Genomic DNA, 26920 nt, shown 5'->3' on the forward strand with positions numbered 1-26920 from the left:
GGTAGGGGGTGCCTGTGGAAAGGCGGCGGCAGCCTCAGCAGCCCTGGGGCCCGGCAAGGAGGAGCGGCGCGATGTATGGGAGGGCGGCAGCGATTAGGGGGGTTATTGCAGGCCCGGGCTGCAGTGACTCCTCCTAGAGGCGGTATGCGGAGCAGGAGGAAACCCCTTCCATCCCCCCCCCCCCCCCCCCCCCCCCGCTTCAAGAGGAGAGCCGCCGCCATCGCCATTGAAACATACAATACGGGAACAGAGCCGGCGGCTGAGGCGGAGCAAGGGTGCGGGCGGGGGAGCCGAAAAGGGAAGGGGGGGGGGGGGGGAGGGGAAGGGGGCAAGGAGAGGAGGAAAAGAAAGGAAGGAAAAGAAAAAAAGAGGAAGGAAATAGAAGAAGGAGGCGGCGGCGGGCGCCGGCAGGTGAGGGGAGCGGCGGCGCGGGGGCTCCGGGGCCGCGGGGAGGCCCGCTCCTCTCCTTCCCTTTCCCCGCTCCCAGCCGCCCGACCCACCTCCTCCTCCTCCTGCCGCTGCCTTTCTCTGCGGCCGCCCTGGGTGGGGGTGGGGGGGTGACCAGCCACGGCCGGGGCGGGGGCAGCGACCGTCCGCCGTGAGGGGAAGGAGGGCGAGGTGGGGGGGGGTGCGGCTGTGGGGAAGAATTGCCGCGGGCGACGGTTGGGGCGCGAGGCGGCGGTGGCGCGGGGCCGGCCCCGGGGGGCGGGGGAGTCTGTTGGGGTGTGAGGCTGTGAGACTTCCCTGGGGGCCCGCGGCTCTCGTTTGCTGCCTCCCTCCCCCTTCGGCCTCGCGGCCGGGAGAAGCCGCAGCACTTCCCGTTCCGGGGGCGCGCTTCGCGGCGGCCACCGCCGCCCCTTGCAGGCAGCGAGCGGAGCCTCCGTGACAGCGGGAGCGAGCCCGCTGAGGGGAGGAGGATGAGGTGAGGGAGGGGGGTGTGTGTGAAGGGAGAGCGTTTGCGCGGGAAAGCTACCTGCCACTCCTCCTCTCCGCCGCGCTCCGAGGCGCCTGCGCGGCCGGCGAGGGGGCTCGCACGCGGCACCGACGCACCACCCCTGCCCTTTCCCCCGTCGCTCACACGCTCCCGGCAAATCGGCGAGCTTCCTCCTAGCCCGGGCTCCTCTGCGGCCAGCGCGTTGGCCAATCAGCGAGTGGGGGCGGGGCCCAGTGACGGCGGGTCGCGCTCCCGGCGGCGGAGGCGGGGGGGGGCAGTTAGCCAATGGGTGTGCGCGCCGGCCGTCCCGAAGGGCAGTGGGCGGGGCGGGCGTTTCTGCCCAGCGGTCCGTAACGGCTGCGCTCCTCAGGCGGCTCGGCCGCTCTTAGCAGGGGCGTAGGTTGATGGCACCGGCCGTCCCCTCAGCCTGCAAGCCCCGCGGGGGTTTAGCCCCCGCAGCTTACGAGCAGAAAGCGGCCCCCGAGTAGGAGCAGGCCCCACGTCTCGGTTTGGGGCGGGCTGGCTTAGGGGCGTGTTGACCATGTCTCGGCTGGGCCTTACCGGTTTCTTCGCCTGAAGTGTCTTTGCAGAGCAGCGACTGAAGCTGACCCCTCGATAGGGTGTCTTTGGGTGCCTTGCCAGCTCCCAGCTGTTGAGGCAGGTGAGGAAGGTGCGGGGGCATTGACAGCCATCCCTGACCTTGGTTTCAGTCGTTGTCTCCTAAGTTTTCTCAGTATTTGGAAGCCAGGAGTGCCACGTGCCAAGCACACGTGAGCTGCCTGCAAACGGTGCCAAGGCATTGCTGGTGAATAATTTTAGTAGGAACGATTCTGATATGAGGCCTTGCAGAGTCTCCGATGTTAGTGAGACTTTGGCATCCAGCCCTGCCTGAGCGTTATAGCCTGAGAGTTCCCGGTGTCCACTCCTGAACCTGTGGGAGGGCATTTGGTGCTCTCTGTCCAACTTCTGTCTGCTAGGTGATGTCATAGCCACCTGTAAAGTATAGAAGAATAAGCTGTAATGCCAGCTGTTCTCATCTGACTGGGAATTTGCTTAATTATTACTCAAATACTTAGTCATAGCTTGTTGTTAGCGTGACTTGTATTTGGTGTAGCTGGTAGCTAGCCTCTGTCTCCTGTATGATCTGGGATGTGAAGAGCAACAGCTAGGGTTTACTTTTCTCCAAAAGTTTTCCCAGAATCTTGGTGCCATGTTGTGCAAACTAAGCTCACTTTCTTCTACAGTTTTCTGTTATGGAGTTTTTAAGAGAACTACTTAGATTTGATGTGTCTTGAGGAACTTTTTACCACAGGGAACTTTCGGAGGTCCATCCATGCTTTCTTGCCAGATCTTGACAAGGCAATCTCCAAAACTGCTTTTTAACCAGCTCTTTGAATTCAGGCTCCCTTGGAGGGCGCATTCTGTTTCTGCGACTCCAGGTTATCCTTACTTTTCTAAAAATGATACGTGTCCTTACTGCCTAAAGATGTTTCTGAGATTTTATTCTTCTGAGCGTCTGTGTAGGTGTTTAAGGTTGCTTTGGTAAAACTTGATCTGTCAGGATGTGGCATGGTGTGCAAATTATATCATGGTGAGAGGAATGTCCCAGAGTGGTCTGTTATTCCAGTCTCCTTGAGCGGCAGTTACCACCCTCTACAGATAACAGGGTAGTGTCATCTAACTCTCTTGAGAGTGACAAGGAAACTGAGTGCTTTTTCCAGCAGGCAAAAGGAAAATAATTGCCTGTTGTTTTGGGCTCCGAAGAAGACTTAATTCACAGGGGAAGGCCCAACTTGCAAAGCTCTACCCTGTTTTCATCGTATTGTAGAGAGCTCTGGGTGATCTGGTAGCTTCTAAATCCCCCGTAGCAACCCAGGGGTGTTGGAGTCATGGTAGAGTAGGAGTGTGCCGTGACCAATTGGAACGTTAATTGCTTTAAATCGCCCAAGCATCATGAAGTCATGGTAGCCAGATGTAGATGCTGCTCATCTAACTCAGCAAGGATGGACTTCACATAAATGACGTGGCTGTGTTTTTATTCACGGAGACTGTAGTTTCCAAAGGCAAACGCAGAGACGGTGAATCAGCTGGCAGCGAGGGAACTAACGTGGGCAGGCTCCAGTCCCTTTCAACCGATAAGCCCTGGATGCTCGCTCACCAGTACCATCTGAAGAGAACGATTAGGACAGCAGTGCTCAACTCATAGCTCTTCAGCTTTGGAGCAGTTGAGGTGAGTGCATGATGTAACTGTGTCAGGGCTGAGCTGGTGCATGTCCTCCAAGGTAAACCAAACTCCTGCCTGTGGGAGGAGCGAGCCACCAGCGCCTGGACCCCTGGGTTCGGGGGGATCCAAAGACTGACAGTGACTTGAGCCTGTGAACTATTCCTTTACTGCCTGCCCTCCAAGGTGTCTAGTGCAGATAGTTGGCAAGCCCAGCACAACTAATTTCTCTGGGTCTGCAGGAAGAGTTTTCTAGGAGATGTGACTGTGCCATGGCTTGCTTTTCCTGCTAGAAGTCACCACCCATGATTTTTAAACATAACAAGAACATGGTGATGTGCATGTCAATCCCCAGTATACCCTGGTCCATGTATGTTGCAAAAAAGAGGGAGAGGGAGTTCTGACACCTTTTTTGTATTTAATCTCTAACAAAATTCTGCACACCTACCTAATTCTGCAGACCTACATAATCTGTTTACTGCATTGGATTTGGAAAAATGTTTTGGGATTCCAAAGATTGTCTTGTTTGCAGGGGAAAAAACATGGCTGGGACTTGCTGTGAGAGAGAAAGGAAGAAAGAAAAAGGGGCAGAGGGGTGGAAAGTTCAGTGAGGCAGCAGAAGAACGAGCTAGAAGTGATTAGTTAAACAGAAATGCATATAATGCAGGCCTAGAGCAGGGTGCTTAATTAGACAAATACATTTTGATTTCCTATCAGAGACACCAAGTGCAGCCACAGTATTATCTGTGGATGCAACCTCATGATGTTTGCTTTTTTTGTCCCCATTGAGTTACACCCAGTTGGGATTTGGTACTATGGGAACAAACATGAGAGGTTAGCTTAATATGGTTTTGATATGTGTTTGTTGAGGTTTGGGTTTTTTGTAGGCCACTCTTTCAGCATGGCACTCTGTAGGGATTTCATTGCAGGACAGAACTCTCAGGTGATGGAACTGGCCTGCTGGCATTGCAGGAATTGGATTGCAGCCTAGTGCTTGCATTTATTGAGTTCCACCTTAAAATGTTGCTCACATTACTCATCAGGGAAGGCTGTTTCAGAAGTTCGCCCCTCTGATGGCTAGAAACCTAATTCCCAGCCTACGATTATTCATTAGATCGAATGTCAGTTATCACGAACTGAAAAGGACACTTTATAAACGTGAATCAGTGGCATAAATGGAAAGCTTCTAATGGATTTGTCACTAACTGCAAATTTCATTGAGCAAGAAGGCTGGAGGAAGGGACCTCGAGACATCCCCCCAGCCAGCCTTCTGTCCCAAGGTAGGTCCGATGCTGCCAGTGCCATTTCTGACCTATATTCTCTGGCTGTTTTAAAGTTGTCCTGGTGGGAAGATTCTGCCACTTCCCCTTCTGACCGAGACCAGTGCTCTGCTCTCCTCTCCTCCCTGCTACGCAGCTCTTGTAAGGATCCTGCGCTTCTCCTCTCACTTTTACAGGGAACACTTAACCCCCTCCACCTTTGAAGCAGCCTTGTACATTACTAAAGACCACTGTCCTGTCTCCCTGCTTCTTTTCACTTTCCCTTTTAGTTTGTGTCAAGCATCTGATTGTTCTTATCACTGTTCTCTGGATACTCACTGCCACATGTGCCCGAAACATGGTATCTGCGGCTGGACATAGCTCCTCCGCACTGGCTGTCCTCTTGCTTATACACCTTGGTGCAAGGTTTGCTTTTCATAGAAGCTCTTTTTTTTACAATTTACTTATTTCTTTTCTTTTCCCCCTCCTGTTGTAACTTGCTGCTCCTAATTAGCAATTGTTCCCTGTCCTATGCAACTGGTTACCCCTGTGTCAATGTAATTAATGGATGGCTCGGGATTGTTTTCCACTTGTATCTGTTTGAAGTGGCTTTTGCCTTTAATCAGCACTTGCAGGCAGCTGTTTATGAGATCTTTTACCACCACTCGTGATGCTGTGCTGGCAGTTTGCAGCAGGGAACTCTGAGTGGGATGATGAGCAGTAACCCTGTCTGGTAGGGATACTAGTTTCATCTTTCCCAACCTTTGTTGTCGTGCCCGCATAATATATTGTACACAGAAAGAAAAAAAATGATCTGGCTGATAATTTTTGTGAGGGGCTTATAGATCTGTGCAGACCCTGCAGTGATTTTTGTTTTTTTTCCTTGGTATCAGAGGTGAAACCAGTGTTCAAGTTAGATTATCATAGAAACCCACCTGGCTGTTACGGATGAGCTGGTTCCATGAATGTCTGGCTTTCTACTGGACAGGTGACCCTCTTGTATGTGCCCTGGATTTGTCATAAGCGGGATAACAACTAAACAGGGATCTCTGTGCCCTCCTTAGATGATTGTTGATTGTTCCCACAGGCTTGCAGTGGTGTCCAGTGGCTTTTTTATTTTAAGGCTCTTCAGAATGCAGATTGTGATAAAATTGCATAGTATTGCCTAAAGTCATCGTAATGATTTTCAGATGATCCCCCTCCTTTGGCTTCTTGTTTCATTGAGGTGAATGCACACTGGAATTAAGTAGCTGCTCCTTCACTGACAGAAGTTCATCTGTGGCAGACATGCTTTTTGTTTACTACCAGGATGATCATTAGATCATCAGGGCAGCTATCAAAATGGAATTGAAAGCAATTTTTGTAAACAGAGTTAGAACTTTGCCATTACTTGTCTGAGAGTGGGAGCTGTGGGTGTAACTATGACCACGTGCACTCTTTGTAGTGGAGTTACTGTGTTTCTCGTCCCTTTACCTGCAATCTCACAGCTGCCAGAAAAACAAGGAGCAGATGAAATTTGTTTTCTTTGCTCCTATGTGTAGACTAGATTGCCTCTTAATGCAGGGGAAAACACATCCTCCAGGAGCTTGATGGCGAGAAAAATCTAGTAGCCAGTCCATTTAAGATGTGAAATTAACGACCTCCCCTTAGCTCTGTGGAGGAAGGTTTCTGGGGCTCCCGGGAATTGCACTGAAGGTGATCCAGGGAATATTATGAAAGCAGTGAAGCCTGTGAGCTGGCCCCTGGGGCTCAGTTCCTGAGGCCAGAGCACCACGAGAGGAGGTGCTTGAAGAATACCTGCTTGCCTGCTTCTCCTCTTCAGCCATGCATTGAAATTCCCTCTATAAAAGACGTCTGAAGAAGCAGTGTGTTCGTAGGTAGGTTTTATCCTGTGCAGTCAATATGACTTCCTCTGCTAATTTTTTTAAGATTCATTTAACGTGCATTTGACTTCTTTTCTCCTTCTTTGTATTCACCAAACCACTTTTTCTGTGAATTTGCTATACTTGCAGTGCAGTAGTCAAAAGAAAAGCTATAGCAAGTGTTCTAGTCATCCAACTTAATAAATAATGCCTCAGCTTTAACAGGTATTGAGCACAGGTTTGGATTTTTCCTCCTGGACAAACAAGATAATCTCTAAAGATGTTTCTCCCATGCTGACTGCCAATCCTGTTTCTTTTCTCTTGCAGCTTTTGAATTGGAGTGAGGCAATACGAATCACCAGCAAGTTGAAAAGCACAAAGCTGCAAGATGTCAGGCCGAAGTGGGAAGAAGAAGATGTCAAAGCTCTCGCGCTCGAGCAGGGCAGGCGTTATTTTCCCCGTGGGGAGGATGATGCGTTACCTAAAGAAAGGAACCTACAAGTACCGGATAGGTGTTGGAGCTCCAGTTTACATGGCAGCCGTCATAGAGTACCTAGCAGGTAAACCCAGAACCCCATCCTGGAAGTGCTGATCACATGCATAAGCCAGGGAAGTCTGTGGGATGGGATGAGAATGCGTTCAGCACTTGTGAAAATCAGGCTCTGCAAGTGCAGGATTTGTTAAGATTTGCTTAAAGTGCTAAGGAGATTAATGTGCTTCGTGAGAAGGCTGAGGATGGAAATCTTCTCCCTTTAGAAGCAGTATGACTGGTGACTAGCTGGAAGGAGTGGGCTTTTTTTGCTTTGCAGTGTGAGGAGTCGCATCTAACTACCTTTTGTCCAAGAGAAAACTTCAGAACAGTGTCAGTGTGTTATGAAATATGGAGGTTGTTCATTTGTATTTTAAAAATCCTTTTGGCTTGCCTAAATGTATAAAGAAATTGTTTCAGGGTTTAGATCTTCCCAAATACCTGGAGTTTTCCCTTTCTTTCTGAAATTGACCTCAGGGGAAGGGGCAGGTGTCACATGCTGATTAAAATATACTGTGATGTGTTCCAGTATTTACAATACATTGCAAACTGTCCTGCAACTGTATCTGCTCAGTTTCTTAATTGCAGACAATAGCCTCTTAGCGAATTGTTACAACTCTCTGGGGGAGGGAGGATTCTGGTGCATGTTACTTAGGTGTTACAGATCAAGACTGAGGTGCATTAGAGAATCTGTGAGGAGTCACAAGCCTGGATGGAGTTAGTTGAGTGGTTTGTGTTTCAGGTGTGTAGTTTATTGCCAAAGTGGCGTGGAAGAAGCTTGCATGGAGCCTGGTTGTCCATGTAACAGTATGCTAGTCTTCATGTAAACATTGCTGTCTCTCTTACACGTGAAAGCCTGTTCTCACTGTCAGACAATAAAATGCACTATTTTCTTTCAAAGGTGGAGAGAGAATCTGAAATAGTAATAATTTCACTATTAAATAAATTTCTGATGCTGCCTGCTTGTGTGTTACAGAAACTTCCACGTTCGTGCTGATTAATTGCGGGATGAGAATGGATTGATTTAAATTTATTTTTCTTTCTGACGCTACTTTTGGAGCTGGAGTGAAACACTATGGCTTATGTGGAAGAAATGTAAACAAAACTCACCCCCAGCTCCTTCAAGCTATAAGCCTAGGTTTTAAAGTAAAACACCACTGAAAAGCAGAATCAAAACCCAAGAGATGATGAGCATCTCTCCCACTCTTCGCTATTATTTATCTTTTTCACAGTGTAAGAAAAAACATGCTTATGTAAAGATGATTTAATCCTAGAGAAAGATCAGTTCTCTAGGTAATTTCAGAGATCTTTCACTTTGTTAGGAACATATGTACATTCATATTTGCACAATCCAGCTTCTTACATTGAAAAAAGAGGTCTTGTAAGTGCAGAAGTCTGTCTGGAGCTGGTGCAGTTGTGCAGAGCTTGTTTAGTTATCAGTAGCACGGAGTGCTGTGAAGCAGGGATGCATGCTTCAGAGGCTGCCGGGAGTTAGAGGGAAAGGTGGAGACGGAGGATTCGCAGCTCTCCTAGCTCCTCTGCTCTATCACAATGGGGTTTTTTCAACCTTGTTTTTGTTGGTGGGCCCATTTGTTTTCTAGTGGAGGTTCAGGCCTCTTCAGAAATGTCATAAATATTAATTTCTCTATAGCAAGACATGTTTGCTTTACTTTATCATCACTTGTGAATTGCTTAGAAGTCATCTGCAGACTCTTGAACGTCTGGGTATTGCAAGATGAAAAACCGAGTTGCACGGGTATTTGAATTTGCACTGACTGAGTAGCGTGCTGCTTGATGAGTCTGCCGACCTCCAGCCTGGGGAGGAACACTTCTCTCCTTTTCCCACTCCACAGGGATCCATAGTATTCAAAGGGGTTTCTAAGATAAACATTTGGAGATGGTTGTTCTGAGCTGTGGCAGTTATTACAAGGTGTAGTAATAAATTGTCAACAGCACATCTGGTATACGCAGCGCTTCAGTACTGCAAACTGAGTTGTGGTCATCTCCTTTATGACATACAGCTCGGCACTGTTTACCTAATATCTGAACTAGGACAGTGTATATCTTGGCTCTGCTGCTGGCTGTGCAGTTTAATTTAAATCATTAGCATGGTACAGGCAGATTATGCGAGGGCTTATGCTTTGATTTAAGGTGGGGAAAAAAAATAAAAGAATGTGTAGTCAACCAGGCAAGAAAATTGCTAGATGTGTAGGCTGGGGGCCCACATAAATTGTAAGGGAATGCTATTTTAGGCTGCTTGGTTCAGCAGAGAGAGAATCCCTTTTTGTCCCAACCCTGAATATCTTGTAATTGAATGGAGTAACATTTCTGAGCAAATGCCTATTGCTTGTAGACTCTGTTCTTTCCAAACCAAAGTTTCCCTGCCCTGTCCAGGGTTTAGTTGGAAAAGATTACAGGGGTGGATAGTTCAATTTATGAAACAGTGTTGCAACATCTAACCCTGCTGATCTAGTTCTTCTAATAGGTAGGTGTGAATAGTCTTTGGTTTTGGGAAGCCTTTGGAAACAAACTGTGATTTTCCAAGGCTGCTGTCAAAGGGGGTGTTGTATATCGAACTGGTAACATTTTTAACATTATCTGATACTTCCTATTACATTGCAGCTTTCTCTCATGGACTTGCAACTGTAAAATGGTGGCTACAGGGGCTGAAAGCCTGCAGGCAGGGGAGCTGCTTCAAGCTAAATAAGGGAGGGTGGGAGTAAGGGTGTCTGGTCTTTAACTGTTTCACAGAAGCAGGTTGAACTATGGGTTTTTTTGTTATGTTAAAATATTAATGAGAACTTCTCCTCTAAGTGCCTGGGTGCTTCTCTGTGTTTTAGCAGAGACTTGATGCTTTACAAAAGGGGAAGGGTGATCTCCTCCATCTCAGAGAGCTCTGCTCTCTTTGGCCAAGCTGTAACTTTGGAGGTTGCTCCTGCTCAACAGAGACTGCTTTGATTTTTAACAGCTAAAAATCTCCAAAGATTTGTTTCTCACTGAATGTGCCTCAACCTCTCAGCACTGACATGTGACAGGACTGTGCGTGGGCCACTCCACGTGGTGGCTGAATGTGCTTCATGAAGCCTGTGGCTACAGGTGCTCAGAAGGACTTTCCCTCTCGCTGCTGCTTCTGGTCACAGCACTGAGAGCTGGCAGTGTGGCTTTCTGTGGTACTGGGCAGAACAGGGGAGGAAGCTCTCTGACATGAAGGCAAAAGCTGCACAGAGGTGGATGGCAAGAGGTCTAGGACTGGAGGTGGGGAGCACATGAATAGGAGTTGAAGGAGAGGCTAATCCTACTTACTGGCTGTGAGGCAGGAAGGCCAAGCTGGAATTAACTGGATAAGCAGACTGGTTATAGACCAAGCTTCCATATCGGTCAGAGGATACTGAGAACGGATCGTAACATTTTGTGGAGGTGATAGTTATGGTTGAAGAGTATTGATTGTTACAGGCAGAAGTCAGGGATGGATCTGGCTAGTGGGGAGAGACAAATGAATGACCAGGCAAGTAAATGGTAAGGGGTGTCCAAAAATCCCACTGGGAAACTAGAGAGTATGTTGGGAAAACAGAGCACAGGCCAAGGATTGTTGAGGGGGTGCTGATAATGAAGAACCTGGAGAGGAAGATTGAGCTTGAGTATTAATACAACTGAGTAGGCAAGAGAAAGGGAGACCGTCCAGGAAAGACAACTGAGATAGGAGTCTCAGGTGTGGGTTGCCAAGGAAAGGAGAATGGGATGTGGACCTGGGAAAGTAAGTCACGGTTGGGATAGAGGTAAGGTGGATGAGGCTGGAAGGGTCAAACGGGACCAGAGCTGTCTTGATTGCATTCATCCAGGGCCTAGCATGGTCCAGCGATTCTCCTGCGAGCGACCAGCCATGTGTGTGATCTGTCCCTGGCCTATATTTTTGTTCTCTGAAGCACAGAGCCTCTTGACTAGTGTTATCTGGATGATGCATATGCATCTTGAGCATCCTTCTTCCCAGCTGCCTCGTACCTTTTGGCTTTGGTATAGGTTGCAGGTCATCAACACTAGATGTCCCTTTTTCCCCACTTTGTATACAAGATTGGTTGTGGCTGTACCCCTCAGCCATTATCAGTGCCAAATCTGTGCTTTGGCTTATCAACCCCATTGTTAAAAAGCCAGGCATGTAAATGGTGTGGTGGTCAGAGGAACTCATGGAAGATGTCAGTGGAAAGCTATCTTCTCTAAACTAAGGCAGAACACACCACCAGAAAATACTTTCTCCTTCAAAGGACATACACTGCCATACTCATCTGCAGTCAAGAGAAAAATTGAGCAGATGCTGTTCTGCTTGCAAATGGAGGACCAAGGACTCCATCATCTGATAGGCCTTTTCAGAGCAAAGGTTTTACTGGTAGATTTGCATGTGGTAGCATACTGTCACGGCTTATCCTAAAAGGGAAGTGGAAAAGAACCTGCCTGAAACCTTTCCAATTCTGCTATCAGTAGGTCTTACATCTTTCTTGCCAGTGGAGCTGAGCACTTTACAGAAGTGGACTGAGCTCAGATGAACAAATAGCTTTGGCCTGGCTAGGATGCTTTTAGCTCCCTGGGGCTCCAAATCTGTTGATTCATCAGCTAAAGAAACCTCTCTTTCCTGTATGTCACAGGATGAGAAGATGTAATCCTATTCAGATCATAGCTGGGCTGCTGCCTGTATTGAAGAGAGTTATGTTCTTCCCTGGTCCCAAGTGCGTATTGAACAGGAGAAAAGACTTTGTTAAACATATTAGGTGTTGTGTGGAGTTAATGGGTAGTTTTGGACATTGACCAGTGCTCAGTGTTTATCTGGAGCACATAAATAAGCTAGTTTGGTTGTAGCCATCTACACCAAAGATGTCTGACTTTTACTCTTCCAGTGTTGTGGTATCTTGAGGGAAGCAAGATTCTTTCAGATTTCACTTGAATTCTTAATGCCTGCTGACGAGAGCTTGTAAAGTAAAACCAAGTTATGCCTGAGAATATCAAAATGCCCAATTTTGAGAGAGCTTGTTCTAGGACCTTATTGTAGGACCTAGATCTCAGGCTGGTTTTCCTAGAGTTTGGGTAACTTCAGCTGTCAAGCTGTTCCTACTTGAATAGTAAAGCAGTTTCTTTAGGGATGTGTTGTTATCAGCAGAGGATGTGATAACTGAAGCCTCTAGCTTGATGTTGTATTTTGCAAGTGCCGTTTTATATTCTTAAGTCTCTGCCTCCAGTGCTAAAAAAATATATATATAAGCGATCATTAGAAGGGGGTAAGGCAAATATTTACCTGTGCAAGTAACTGGCATCTTTGAATAAGTTATATTGATATTCCACAGTCCGAGATATGCCATCTCCACCTTGGATCCCCTTCTTCCCAGTGTCCTGTGGTAGATGGCTGGCATTTGAGTGTTCTGCCTTTTTTGCTCTTGACATTAGGCAGAGGACACTTGAGTGCACCATCAGGATGCTGCTGGCCAAAGGAACCTGGGGAGTGGGGTGAGCACACAGGTAGCAGGATGTGCCTGTTGTTGGCACATCTGAAAGAACTTCAGTTCCCACGTGGGTAAGTACGTGCTGCTTTTCTGCCCCCCACTCAATTTTCCTCTGCTATCAGCACACGTCTGCAAACCCCACTGGAGAAGTCTGGGTCTCTTTTCTTGCTCTATGCTGGTCTGCACAATGGATGGCAATCTGTTCCTGCTGTCTGCTGCTCTGTTAGCTCTGCTGGCAGAGGTCTGGGAGTTCGGTCCGAAGCTTCAAGCCCTTCACAGGGGTGAATATAGCTCGATCTCTTTTCAGTCTCCTTCCTTACAACACTCCAAAGTTAGGAAATGCCTGAGCCGAGGTTGCTGGCCTGACTCTTAACGTGGGTCTGGTGGGTATTTGTGGTGTGATGCTCTGATGCTCTTTCTGGTTGTTCAACCACACACCACTTTTACCCCGTAGCAGTGGCCTAGTCCCTGCAACCATAGTTCTAATGTTTCCTAAAACTGAAATCCTTGTCTCTGCAACTTTAATAACGTTTCTTGGAAGTGGTGCATGAATACTTGTGAACGTTTCCAACAGGCCCTGGCTGTGTAAGCACGTCACTGCGAATACACACATAGTCTAAACAATGGCTTTTACATCTCCAACATCCAGTTCTGTGTGTGTGCTGTAGAGCAGTGAGAACGGGGTGATGAGAATGCGCTTTTGTTATTCCAGCTGAGGGAAGTGGAAAGCCTGTATTTTTCCAATGAACTAAGCCACTTCTGGAAATCCTTTGGATTTTAGCCAGAGAGCATTATGTAGGCTTCCACTAGATTTCTTTTTTCAAAGTTCATTTTATCATAGTTACAGTTCTTTATTTAGTTGATAAAAAGGAATAAGATATCATTAATGGAACACTGATGGGCTGTAACTTTATTAGCCCCGTTATTTGCATCTGTCAGTACCAGAACAAATACCAGAGGGCAGGGATGCTGGATGCTTTTAAAATGAAACAAGGTGTGAATATGAACTTTATTATGAACATTTGGAGAAAAAACATTCCCTTCTCCTTCCTTCTCCATGTTTCAGTAGGTTACGGGAGAAATAACTTCTGAGCAAGGGCCAAACTGTGTGAGTTAATGAATTATACTGTTTGCTAAAGTTTAAATAAACTCAGAAAGATGTGTCTGTGTTTCCTCTATAATGATTAGAAAAAGCTCAGTGACATCAGTCATGACATATGTGTTACTGCAAATTTAGAGAAACTACTTTTGAAGTAGTCTCCTGTTCTGGAGATGTAGAAAGAACTTTCTACCAATAGCTCATGCACTGAAGCTCTTGCACTGAAGCTCTTAACGTTGTCGTTGCTTGCAGCTAAGTCAGACCTTTCATATCTTGTTCTGAAATTAAGCTTCTCACAGAGTTTTTCAATGCTCTTTAATGAAAGATTGCATCATCGCCTGGCTAGTTTGTTGGCTTTACAAAATATTTCTTGAAATGCACCTCAGTCTTCATCTTGCCTGGTCCTGAGAATCCTTGCTGGTTTGTTAGAACTGTCTGTACTAGGTTTGGGGTTTCATTGCATGCTTTACTGTTTCATTGTTACAGGGTTGCTGCTAAGTTTTGGGCTGCTGATGTATGTTTTTATAGGGTGTTTCTTGGTTGGCTTGTTGGTTTTTGGGTTTCTTTGAAAGAGAATTCTGACTTGGGACTCATAAAAGAAGTTATGTGAACCAAGCTGAGAATATTTTCTGCTGGGTATTCTCTAGGGAATTAGAAAGGACAAATCACTATATGTAAATTTACAAATACATTGAGTGTGACTTGGTTTCTGCCTTTCCATAGCAAAGACCTTTTAAATTGAGAAACAACCCTGCAAAGGTAAATTGATACTAAGAAGGAATGTAAAATGTCTGCACAAGGTGTACATAAGGTGCATTTTTGTTACTCATTTTTATCTTGATGTGTTTGCAGCTGAAATTCTAGAATTAGCGGGGAATGCAGCACGAGACAACAAGAAAGGAAGAATTGCCCCCAGACACATCCTCCTGGCAGTGGCAAATGATGAAGAACTGAATCAGGTACCAGTCTACATTTCAGTGCAAGTGTTGTGTGCGGTGGCATGAATGAAGCTGCTTCCACAGAAGGTTGGAAACACTTTAGTCTAACACATGAATGAGGACACAATTATTAGAGCAGAAGACAAGAAGATTGTGCCTGCTTGAACAAAAGCAAACAAAAAAAGAAGATCCAGAGATATCTCATGTATAATCCCCTGAATCTAAATTTTGCTTCTCTTGTGGCACGCCAGTCCTGTTGAAGTGGGTAAATTGATGCTTCAGTTTTTCCTTGGGAACATTCAGTACTTAAAGAAAATGTGTCGTATGGAAGACTTATTCCCCAAATCTGTGGAAATGTGTGTTTTCTGTTATACTGGCCATGAGGCCCATCTTGGGTAGGGATCTGGCTCATTCCCTGCTATTGCTGCCTCCAGGACTGCCTCCCTGTCCGTATGTCCCATTAGCACCCAGCCCGTGGTTTGCAGTGCTCTGAGGATCACTTGTGGGATCGCTTCTGCTAAACTTGTCGAGTGAGGAGACAGATCACGGCATGGGCTGTGAATTGGAGCATTCTGGGGTGCCAGAAAGGTTCAGTCAGCATCAGAGGATCTCTTCTTGGTTGGTCCCACGTGAAGATGTATGACATCATTCACAGTTTGAAAGATTCCTGCACTTAATTTGACTGCTTTAAAAAGGAAAATGTGATGCCTATGAAGTCATCAAGCTCTGTTTCCAGTCAAGGGCACTGAAAAGTCAAAACAGAGGCCAGGCAAGAGGGGGAAAAGCATGCTAACACTACCAGCCCGTTACCTGCTTTGTAGTGCTGGTCACTACCCTATGAATTGGGGACTAGATTTAGTGATGTCCATTAGGAATTATCAAGACTTTGTTCTCAACGTGGTATTGTAGCCCATTCCTGTTGTTCACTTCTGCAAGGCAGGTTCTTGGGGCTTATGCTTTCTGTCCCTGAATCTTTTTCCCTGCCAAAGGGACCCACACCCGTCCTTCTGTGCTGTGCTGCAGTGCAATAATTTTTTTAAAAGCAGCCTGCAGGTGCTTATTGTTTTCTCTTACCCTCTTTGCTGCTCATGAGTCACCAAGGACAAGTCTGCAGAAGACCAGCACTGAAAGAGAGGAGGGTGACCAGTACAGTAACAGAGTTCTTTGGGGTGTGCTGGCTGACCTCATTGCCACCTGCCAGGTTTCTTCTTATTGTGGATTTTCTCCCTAGTAGGTTTTTTTTTGTGGTTTGGTTGGTTTTTGTTTTGGTTTTTCTGTTTATGATAAAGGGAAAAGGTGCAATGCTTTAGCAAGTGTGAATTCTACTTACATGTGTGTAATGTAGTCAGCAAAAATAGCTCGAGTGTGGACCAAGAGAATCTGAAGTGTGCTCCTTTACACTGCTTCTCCTTGCAGTTGCTAAAAGGTGTGACTATTGCAAGTGGAGGTGTCCTGCCCAGAATTCAGCCAGAGCTTCTAGCCAAGAAACGGGGTGCCAAAGGTAAATCTGAGACCATCCTTTCCCCTACTCCCGAGAAGAAGGGAAGGAAATCCATGGTGAACAAAAAGAGTGGGAAGAAGGCAAAGTCTACAAAGGCCCGGACACCCAAAAAGGTAAGTGGGAGGCAGATACAGGATTCCAGAGGTGTGGGAGAGAGAGTGGATCAAACCCAGCTAAGCTTGTTGGGAGGAATAAGTTAGTGCTTCTGCATTATTTGTTTGCAACAGCTGGAGATGGGAGGTAGGAGTTGATAATAGGCACAGGGGTATCTTTTTCATCTTTAAACTTTACAAATAAAGGCAAGTGCAGTGTTTTTAAAATTAATTTTCACAACAAAATCCTCTAAAACTTAGAGGAAAACTTTTACAGATTTCAGCGTCACCCTTTACAGGGTTATCAAGAAAGTATTGCAAAGTCTCTGTATCTCCACACTAACTGTGTGGCAACGAACTCTAGCCTTTATGATAAAGGAAGCTGTATTTTAAAATATTTTCTCCTTGAAAGATGTCACACCTTCAGCCTTGTACAGTTACCGTCCAGTGAACTTGTCCTGACACGGTACACAAGTGTCATTTGACAAGCTCTGTGGATGAGTAAAGGCCTGGAGCATCTCCCCTGCGAGGATAGGCTGAAAGAACTGGGGCTATTCAGCCTTGAGAAAAGAAGACTGAGATGGGATCTGATCAATGTTTATCAATATCTGGAGTGTGGGACACAAGGGGAAATGGGCAGCCTCTTCTCAGTGATGTGTGGGAACAGGACAAGGGGCGATGGCCTCAAGTTGGAGCACAGGAAGTTTCGCACCAACATGGTGAGGTTTGGAGTTCTAGGACAGGCTGCCCAGGGGGGTTATAGAGTCTCCTTCTCTGGAGATATTCAAGACCCGTCTGGATGTTGACCTGTATGACCTGTCCTAGGGAACCTGCTTTGGTGGGGGGGTTGAACATAGTGATCTCTGGAGGTCCCTTCCAACCCATACGATTCTGTGAATCTGTGATTCTCAGGTATGCTCTTGCTAACGGGATTTAAAAGGGTTGCAAGAGGAATAAATGAATCGGAACTTGTCCACTGCACCTTCCCTTACAGTTTTTTTTTCTCTGTCACCATTCCAAGTTTGGTTTAATTTGGTAGAGGAGTAACCCAGATCGGTGCTCGTGGTTTGTTGTTCCAGAGGATGCATCTTAAAGCCCTGCTGATTTTTTGATTAGGTATAATTAAACAATATTAGGCTTTGATCTAAGCCTTTTTGAAACTTGTGTTAAGCACATCTTTCTAGAGGCCTCTAAGCTTTAATACATTTCCATAACTGAAAATATGCAGGAACAACTTTTTTAAAGGAAAACATAGTTGCTTGCTTAATAGAATGCCTCCATGTATTGATCTCAGCTACCACCTGGCTGCAAATTGTGCGCATACAGAGTTTGGGACAGAGTTTAGGAAGAGTTAGCTTCTTGACATACCTTGAAGTCAATACTGAGAGATATGAGGAGATGCTCCTACAGCCTTGGTAGGAATGGGTTTGCTGCTTCTGGAGCTAGGCTGCATGAAGGAGTGTGTCCCCCACAGGGGATTTTGCATTCAAATTCAGCTATTAGTTATTTTGTTCTGTCATTCTGACTGTTTGTATGGAGGTGTGATGGCTTGCTCCTGTCAGTATGAGTTCAGATGTTTGATTTATTCCATGACAACTAGGATTTTGTTCTCAGATCCTAAAGTTTAGGGTTTGGTTTTTTTTCCTTCAGATCGGAGCATTTGACTGGATTACTAAGTCACTAAGTTGGACTAAGTATGAGCTCTGCTCTGTTAGCACCAAAAATAAACTGGCACACACCCACCCGTAAATTCAACCTTAATTGTTCATAAAACCACAGATGCATGTGGGTGTCCTGACTCTTAATGTGACTACAAACGTATGTAATGCCTCAAATGAACCTCTGATGTTTTAGCATTATGTAAACAGTGAATACTATTGTTACATAATCTTTGGGCAGTAGAAGGCTATGAGTAATACATTTATCCAGGAAGATGAGGTTGATAGTAACTGATTAAATACATCCATTACTGAATAATGGTAAATGTTAATTGTTTTAATTTTTTTTCCTCCCCTCAAATAGAACAAACAAAAGGACAATGAAAAAGAAGGAGCTTCAAATTCAACATCTGAAGATGGACCTGGGGATGGTTTCACTATCTTGTCCTCCAAGAGCCTTGTGCCAGGACAAAAGGTAATGGGAAGTTATAACAGGTTGGGATCACAGCGATGGAGCCTAGCATGAACAAAAGGATGATTTTGATCTAATACCAGCTCAGATCTTCTCTTTATCCTCTCCTAGTCCCAAACTTAAGGCCAAAACTCACTCAAATTGTGAGTGAGTTAGAGGATCTCAAAATTGTGTCTGTAAAGAAAAGATTACCAAGAAAAATGCTGGTCATCCTCTCTTCTCTGTAGAGCACCACACAGATTCAGCTCTTGGCTTACGCTGTACCGGCATTTTGTTCAGCATGGACTTGGCTGCATTATGCCTGGCATACAGCCAAACCAGGTTTAACCTTCTAGGCTACTTATTATTTATAAAATAGTATTTCTGGGCCATGTCCCAGAATTTCCATTTGTTGATTTGTGCCAGAGGCTGGGGCACTGCATCTGAAAGTGGACTGTGGGGTGCCATTCTTTCACTGTTCAGATTGAGGACCTCACTAAAGCTGCAGGGTGTGCGTACTTTCCATCTCAGCACAGACTCCGACACACAGAAATACAAGTGTCCCACCAAAATACCTGCGTGTCCTTGGTGTCCAGCCAACTGTCTGTCCCCTGTACTCACCAAGAGGGAGAGTTTATTTCCTTCCTTAATTTTTGGATCCTCTGAATGAAACTGGAGTTTTCCTTACAGGTTTAACTATGGAGACACAGTCAATATTTTGGGGGTTTTATATTGCTTTCAGCAGTCAGATTATCTGGAAAAAGTGGTTTTCTCAAGCTACTTCTGTAAGCCTTCCATACTGGTGATGATGTATGAAGCAGCACCTAAGAGCAGTCTGGTCTAGAATGGGCCAGGCACATGGTAGAGCCAAAAGATTGCTAAAAGCACTAATCTGGCTAGGCACACGAAACTTGGATCTCCTCTATCAGAGTTCAGTCCAGTCTGAAGTTTTTCTGTGCAGCTTTGCGCTTTCCCCTCTGGAGTGGGCAGTGCTTATTGTTCTGGTTAGGGCTTAAATTCTACAGCCTGTCTTGGAAGAAGTGAGGTGTGCTGGGCTCACATTCAGCCGCTGTAAAGTCAGTAATGATTTTTAGGGTCTTTTTCTGTCTTTCTGTTGTTGATCGAAGTGATGAAGCTGAGAGATCTGGGGAGCAGCCTTAGGAGCACCTTAAAATGTCAGGTTTTGTCCAGTTCCTATATCCAAATGCGTGGGTGGGTAAAGCATTCCTAATTTTATTTATGCCAGGAACTGAAAGGGTAATAAATTAATTTGGTCACAAAGCCTTTATAGATCAGGATACTAGTGTTCAGCCCTTCTCAATCCCTGGAGTATTTTACTGGGGGCAAGTGTTTCTGCAGGATGAAAGCTTTTTAATTTTAGTACTTTTCTCTTTAAACAAAAGCATTACCCAAAGTTAGCCTTTTCTCTTCAAAGTGTGATGCTAGAACATGACTTTTCTAACAGTAACTTCCTCTGGAGCAAGCTTCCAAGCTGTGGGCATATCACAGAATAATCCAAGTGGTGTACAAATTATTAATTAATTAAAGGTTTAAAATCAGGATCACACATATGGAATGCAATACAACTACTGATCTCTGAAAGACTGAATCCAGCCTCTTTTTTCACTTTAGGTTTTTGCTATGAAGATAACTTTGCACTTGGATTATTGTCTTTTTTTTTTCTACTCCCTTGTTTATTATTTTGCAGCTTTCTCTGACACAAAGTGACATCAGCCATATTGGCTCCATGAAAGTAGAAGGCATCGTTCACCCTACAACTGCTGAAATAGACCTCAAGGAGGAAATAGGTGAGGCTCTGCTACAAGAAGACAAAAAAGCAGATCCAGAGTTGGAATAGTAGCTGGTATGCTAGCTGTCTGCTGAGACCCCCATCCTCTTTTCATCTGAGTCTTCCCCAGCCCATAAAATATCACTTATGCTGCTTCTGAAAATCAGGCTGCACCTGACTGGGTATAACAGGCTATTCACTAATTTACCCCTTTTTTTTTTTTTCTTTAATGATGGATTTTGACAGTCAAAACACACAACATTTGTTGAAGCACATGTGCAGCAAAGGTTTAAGTAATTGTTGTTGCAGTCTTTATTGGTTTATTTTTACATTTGCCTCTGAAAATCCATTTAATCTATTAATAACACTTCTAATTATGCTTTTCATTGCAGGATTTTAACATACTTTAGAGATACTCATGTACAAAACTTTATCCTGCTCATGTGAAATAAGGAAATATTTTTACTGCTGGTGTACAGATAATGGACATAGAAGTACAAAGGAGGTAAAGAAGATGTGGTCAGTCTAGGATCTAGTAGCAGGCCTTTGGCTCGTCTTTTTATACAGACATCAAGGCCTTCACTGCCATCCCAGCTGTGTTTATTTCAGTAGGGTTTGTACTTGAATTGATTCTTGGAGGCTGGAAATCTAAATCCTGAAAATCCCACTCTTCACTATTTTAGCCATAAGTCAGAGTAAGATAACATTCTTACAGATAATTATATTAAAGTAATTGCCAGGAATAACATACAGGGAGTTTCAAACCAAATAAAAAATAAGCTTTATCTGTGGTTAGATGGAATGCTAAACATAAACATCTGCTGCTAATGCAGGGAAACAGGGTAACATGTACAATGTCTTTTCAACAATGTAGAGTTCGGGTTTTTTCACACTCATGCTTTGAAGCCAAGGGCTTTTGCTCTGTGTCCTTGCAGGCAAGGCATTGGAAAAGGCTGGAGGGAAAGAGTTTTTAGAAACGGTGAAAGAGCTTCGGAAGTCTCAAGGACCTTTGGAAGTTGCTGAAGGTAAAAAGGATATCACACTCTTGGAAACGGCTCGTTTCATATGTTCTTGCTTCTGGACATTCTGATCTGTTCCTGTGTGCTGTTCACGTTCTGGCTTTGGGTATCTAGGTGCCAGCATAAGTTACAGCAGGCTTATTAATTTATCTTAGGCAACTTCCGTTGGTGGGAGTCCAAAAATTCAGGCAAACTTGTGCTGTCACCTATGTGGCATTCTTCCCATCCTGTTTGTACCACATTCCTTAGGGAGAACAAGAAACAGCTCTCAGTTTGATGTATAACAACAGCAGTAGTTTATAAATTATTCTGCTTTATGCAAATGGATGAAAAATATAATCCAAAGGGTTACCTTCCTTTGAGCACAAATAAAGGTGGGCTCCAATCTTTAGAACTGGCCTGCTTTTTGGAATAGTGATTGCTGTTCTTCTCCCAGGCACTACAGCTACATTACAGAAACACAAGTAACAGGAGAGCTCCCTTCGACTGTTTAGCAGTGAATAGTTTGGAACTTGAGGTTATGCTGCCTTCTGTGGACAAATGCAGACAATTTGCAGGGGTTGAAGGTGGCTAGAGAGAAGTTACAATATATCTTCTGGTGCCTTAGTTGGTTTATGTGAAGGAAGTGTTCAAACTAAATGCTTGAAATGTTTCAAAACTAGGCTTTTCCTAAATGAATAGCCTAGTTCTATAATCCCAGATGATGGGCAAATTTTTGTACAAGATACTTGGCTTCACTTTTGCATCGAATCATGCCAGGGCAGGTTCAGATTAGATGTTGGGAAAAAGTTTTTCACTGAAAGGATTATTGGGCACTGGAACAGCCTGCCCAGGGAGGGGGTTGAGTCACCATCCCTGGATGTGTTTAAAAGACAGGTGGATGAGGTGCTCAGGGATATGGTTTAGTAGAGAATGGGTATGGTTGGACTCAATCTCAAAGGTCTTTTCCAACCTCGTGATTCTGTATATGCCATAACATCAAAGTAAACCACTTTTCTCTGTCAACTTTACTACCAAATGAGAAAATAGGCTCCCTTTATGCTATTAAGGCAGTCCCTGGAAAAAGGTAATCTTAGTTTAAAAGAAGTAGGAAAATGTATGCTCTCAAGTGTCGTGTTGTGTTGCTGTGTGTGAACTTGCCCCTTCTACTAGTTTTGAGGCAAGGGATAGTAAATGGCTGATAATCACTGGAGGTCGACTGCAGACACTTGAGCTCCAGCCTAATGGGCTTGAATTCAAGTGCTGCTCACAGGTGATACCTGTGGTGTTTCAGCTCCCTGTAGTTAAAGGCGGGACGTTTCTCTTCTGGCTGAAACTTAAGCAGTACAGGGAAGCATTAGACACAGTCCCTTTGTGCCTGCAACAGAATTTGTGATGACAGGCAGGTGAATAAATTCAAGTTTTTCATCCTTGGGCAATAACCACACAGCTTATTTCAGGGTGTTTAACCTGAGATTCCCAAGACTCAGATTTTCAGAAGTGCTAAAGGTCACAATTGCAAACTGATGCCATGCAGTGGACTCTGCAGGGCCTGGAGAAACATTAAGCTTTCGGAAAAATTAATCTGAGATTTCCAATTGGATGTAACTTTCAGAGACTTTCAGCAAGCATCTCTGATTTTCATGTTGTTCATTGAGATTACCCATTGTGAAGTGGGTCTAAATATTATTACTCTGGAGCTATAACAATGATGAGGAGTATTTGTGCAAAGCATTCAGGTATGGCTGTGATAGCATTGCAGAAATGTCTGCTGGGGGATTAATGATACCGTGTTCAGTGCAAGGTTTTGATATTTTGCATAAAAGAAATCCAGAGGCCGCGCTGAATGAGCAAGCTATAAAATAATATTGAATAACTGTGTGCTCAGAAAATGAGCCCTGGGTTCTTTGGTCTCCAAAGAAATAGTAATTGATCACAAAGGCAATGATGAGACAGTCAGATTATGATTGCAAGTGAGCCATTGTGGCATATTTTATTTCCTAATCTATTTCCTGGAGAGGTAATGCAATTAAGAAAGTATGTTGGGTTGAGAGGTCATTGCAGGGTGGTTTCTGTTCAAAACTAAATGTCATATTTTTGTTTGTGTTAGCTGCGCTTACTCAGTCTAGCGGCCTAGCAGCAAAGTTTGTCATCCACTGTCACATCCCACAGTGGGGCTCAGACAAGTGCGAAGAGCAGCTTGAAGAGACCATAAAGAACTGCTTAACAGCCGCGGAAGACAAGAAGTTGAAGTCTGTGGCTTTCCCCCCATTTCCCAGTGGCAGGTATGTCTCTCTTATGCACAGAAAGCCTTCCTATAGAGAAATTAGCCAGCTCCCAGAAGAGCTGAGTGGCATTGCGGTGTTTGCTGCTGCTGGGCAGTGACTTTCATCCTGCTATCCCCAGTTTCTGTGTCCCTTCATTGTGCTGTGGTGAGTCTTACTACAACCACCTTCTTACTAAGATCACACCAGGGTAATACTGAAGGCCAGGAACAGCAGTGCAGCTGGAGCTGGGGAAATGTGGGGCCTTCGCTTAAGCTGTTCTGAGAGGATATATTTAGCAGACCAGTCAGGCAAAACTTTTTCTTTTCAAAAGAAAAATCAGCGTTTCTCCAATATACTTCTGCTTTAAAAAGGGGAAGTAGGAAACCAATTGCAAAACTACACATTTACTAATTAGCAAATAGAATGTGCTTGTCTTAGAAATCTTTTTTTCTTTAGTCAACTGTGTGTTATTCTTGCTTGGCCTCTGATCACGAGAAAGCATACGCAAGCCCTGCTGACTGCAGGAGTTGTTCTTTCATATTTGAATTGGCATGCCTTTAATTTGAGATGTTTAATTTGAGATGTAATTACTGATTTTGTTAGAGATGCTCAAAGAGTAGAGCATATAGTACAGTCCAGTTGTGTTAGTCCAGTAATGAATAAAGTGGAAGTAAAATTGCATTTGGATCAGTGAGATCACCGTGCATCACTTGAATTCACAGGAGGTGCAAATGCCATTTTTACATAGAGACTTTTCAAGACAAAATAATATTTTTGTGGATCAGGACAAAAGAATAAGTAGAGGGGCAATGCAGTTTTAATTTTTTTCTTCCTTTATACACAGATGATTTGTTCATAATGTTCAAAGTTGTCTGGAAAAAAAAAGTTTTTCAAGTAAGACAATGTTTTGGCTGTCATTTGGTTTCTCCCGCATGTCTGCACATGAAATGCTGGTTTTGTTGGGCAGATGAGGAATGATGCTATATGGGTTCTGTGAATTTTCATCTTTCCTCTGCCCCCTTGTAGGGACTTTTTACAGGAACTGATAGAATGTAGCAGTAGGTGGGATAGCTCGCTCCCACCAGGGCTTTTCACCTCTCTGATCTTGTTAAAAAGTAGAGGAATGCCATTTAGATGAAATTACTTGTGCTGGGAAGCAGGTACAAATGAACTGGAAAGCATTTTCAAAAAGTCCTTTGTGACAGCTCACTGCTGTGTATTAGCTGGGTTGCTGCAGGTGCTGTTTAGGAACTCGAAGTAGGAAAATTTGTGAGTAATCATGTGGATTACAGTGGGTAGGGATACAGCAGTTGTTGATGACTAGTTTCCAAATGCTTTTTTTGGGGGGATGGTTTTTATTATAAATGTGATAAGGAGTCTGCAACCTCTAATATGAGACTGAGTAAGGGGAAGTAAGTAGTATGAAACTTAGAAAGGGAAATAAAAACAAATGCATGCGACAATGCTATCTGGGTAGGGGGGAGAAAAACCACTACAGAGGCAGTTCTGGGTGCTATTGAAAGAAATACCATAATTTTTCAAGTGTGAGGATTGATAAGCACTGGGATGGCTTACCTGTGTATTCTGATATAGCCCCATCATCACTGACGATCTTTCAAGTATAGTTAGACTAACTTCCCCAGGAACATCATCACGCAGTAGAATCTAAATATAAGGAATTGAACTCGAGAGCAGCCAGCAGATTTATGCACAAAGACCCATCTGAAATCTCAGCTGGGTCTTAATTTACTTTCAGATAATTCAGCACGTCCCACTAAAGTCTTGTCTCCAAGCTTCCTATGTGCTTGTGCAGCAAGCACTGCAGCAACACTGTTCAGTGTTGTGCAAAATCACCAGAACTCTTGCAAGCAGCAGGGAAACTCAGCAGGGGATGTGGCATCTACAGATGTGTTGCTTCAGGAAGGGATGCTTTCTAGGTCAAGAAATCTGTGTAGTGTTAGACAAGTAGAATGATGTGGAGACCTTCCTAAGCATGAGCATACTGCAGGGCAGAGTATTTCATTAGTAAGTATCAAGTTCAAACTGTAGATCTGTTCTGATATAACCAGAGATGCAAAGCAGTTGCTGACCTCTGTAGTCACCGTGCCCTTTGCAGTGTGCTTTCAGCCAGTTCTCTTCTAGTGCACAGGTGAGGGCAAAGGAACAGCTTTGCAGCTGAATAGTTTTGTGGCTTGAGAACAATTAAGATGGGAGAAATGATGCTGCCAAGAAATTTGAATCTCAGTCTGGGCCAGATGCCCCCCAAGAGATGTCAACATAGTTGAAAAGTCCATTTACTGTAAAGGCCGGTAGCTTTTAGCTTAGATTCTGGGTTAAAGAATATTACCTTCAAAATGAGTGCATGCATCTTCACCTCCATTTGGCTTGGGGTTGTGACTTCAATTATTATCACCAAAGTCTCAAGCAAAGTAATTTAATGACAGGATGAGGAAGTCAGCAAAGTAGCTGGTGTATTATTTTTTTTCAGTTTTCAACTTGGAAAATAATCATCCCTTAAACTTTCTAGCCTGCACAGCGAAAAGTTTGATTCTAAGGGAAAGAGTTCAAAATCTCATGTGCTTATAAAAAAACAGAAGCAAATGAAGACAGTAGTTCTGCCAGCAAGGAGGCTAATACAGCAGCAGATGAACATAGCTATCAAAAACTTGGGGTTTGCTTCTTGTATTTACACGTTGGGAACCACAACTGGCAACAGCCTGTCAAGCTGTGGCTTGCTCCTTGCAGCATCAGGCCTGCGTAAGGCTTGCACAGGTGTTTGACACTCGTTTGTTCTGTTTTCTTCCCCTACCACACAGAAACTGCTTCCCAAAGCAGACGGCAGCCCAGGTGACTCTAAGAGCTATTTCCACCCATTTTGATGGCACCAGCTCTTCTTCCTTGAAGAACATTTACTTTCTGCTCTTCGACAGTGAAAGTATCGGCATCTATGTGCAAGAAATGGCCAAGCTAGACACTAAGTAGCAACAGCAGCGAAATGAAACTTTATTTTTCAACAAACTTGAGTAGCATTAAAAGCATTAGAGGTGGGTTTTATTTTTTCAATGTGATGAGGTGGGGGAGTGGTAGTAGTGTGATGTGTTGTGACTCGATGAAGAGCTGTGACTAGAGATGAGAGGGGTTTAGTCTGATTTTCTTCATGCTATCAGCATCCTCTAGCCATTTATATCACCTTGAGCAATTGAGTTACCATCTCTTTTTCAGGAGTTTGTTTAGTGTCCCTTGTTACTTTAGTTTAGAAGTTTTTAAAGAGTAACCTCATTTTAGATTTGTAGTGATAAATTTTTCACACACACACACTTTAAAGAAAGCTCTTAGAAATGTCCAGCTCCCTTTTCCCCTCTCTTGAGGCTAGAGGGTAAACTTCTGCCTCCAGCCCACAGAGAGGGGAAAAGGATTTTAGAAGTGATGCATGAAGAGCTTCTGTTTTGCTTTTAACTCACAATAATATCTGTAATTACTGAGAATATTTCATGGTGATTTTGTTTTGTTTTATAAGAAAAAAAGAAAAAGATGTGTTGAGTGTGGTTATTGTTATAAACCCTACCTTTGCTCTGGGAATTTCTCACTTTTAAGAAAAGAACAAAAGCAGCAGCATCTGTAGCTCAAGTGCTCGCTTGTGTCACGCTTAGCACACAGCTAACTAGCTAAGGGGTCTGTAAGTGACGTGGTTAAAGCAGCTGTGGAGATGTTGATGCATTATGTTCTGCTGAGTTCCAGGATTTCCATGGTGTTTTCAAGGCTTTAGGCAGGCTTTCCCCAGGCCATGCTGCCTGTGTGCTGCAGAGCCAATTCCAGAGCTGGAAGAGGCAGGTACT

At 44.5% G+C, this 26920-nt stretch overlaps 1 protein-coding gene across 1 annotated transcript; it reads left to right on the forward strand.

Annotated features, from left to right (window-relative positions):
- The first annotated feature begins 324 nt into the window (after positions 1 to 324).
- Positions 325 to 26616, forward strand: MACROH2A2 (macroH2A.2 histone). Its single transcript, XM_084264294.1, has 10 exons — positions 325 to 411; positions 2989 to 3164; positions 6604 to 6836; positions 14243 to 14349; positions 15745 to 15942; positions 17944 to 18054; positions 19739 to 19838; positions 20755 to 20844; positions 22928 to 23102; positions 25901 to 26616. Exons 3-10 carry the CDS (start codon positions 6665 to 6667, stop codon positions 26064 to 26066), a joined length of 1119 nt encoding a protein of 372 aa, XP_084120420.1. The 5' UTR covers positions 325 to 411; positions 2989 to 3164; positions 6604 to 6664; the 3' UTR covers positions 26067 to 26616.
- Positions 26617 to 26920: the final 304 nt, after the last annotated feature.

The sequence above is a fragment of the Gallinula chloropus genome (genome assembly GCF_964237585.1).
Source record: "Gallinula chloropus genome assembly, chromosome: 5".
NCBI classification, from domain to species: Eukaryota; Metazoa; Chordata; class Aves; order Gruiformes; family Rallidae; genus Gallinula; species Gallinula chloropus.

What these genes read in the sequence shown, in the direction of transcription:
- MACROH2A2 (XM_084264294.1), top strand. Translation starts at nt 6,665, where the DNA reads ATGTCAGGCCGAAGTGGGAAGAAGAAGATGTCAAAGCTCTCGCGCTCG. An exon ending in AGGCCCGGACACCCAAAAAG is followed by an intron (nt 15,943 to 17,943) that starts GTAAGTGGGAGG and finishes CCCCTCAAATAG; the next exon opens with AACAAACAAAAGGACAATGA. An exon ending in CCCCCATTTCCCAGTGGCAG is followed by an intron (nt 23,103 to 25,900) that starts GTATGTCTCTCT and finishes CCTACCACACAG; the next exon opens with AAACTGCTTCCCAAAGCAGA.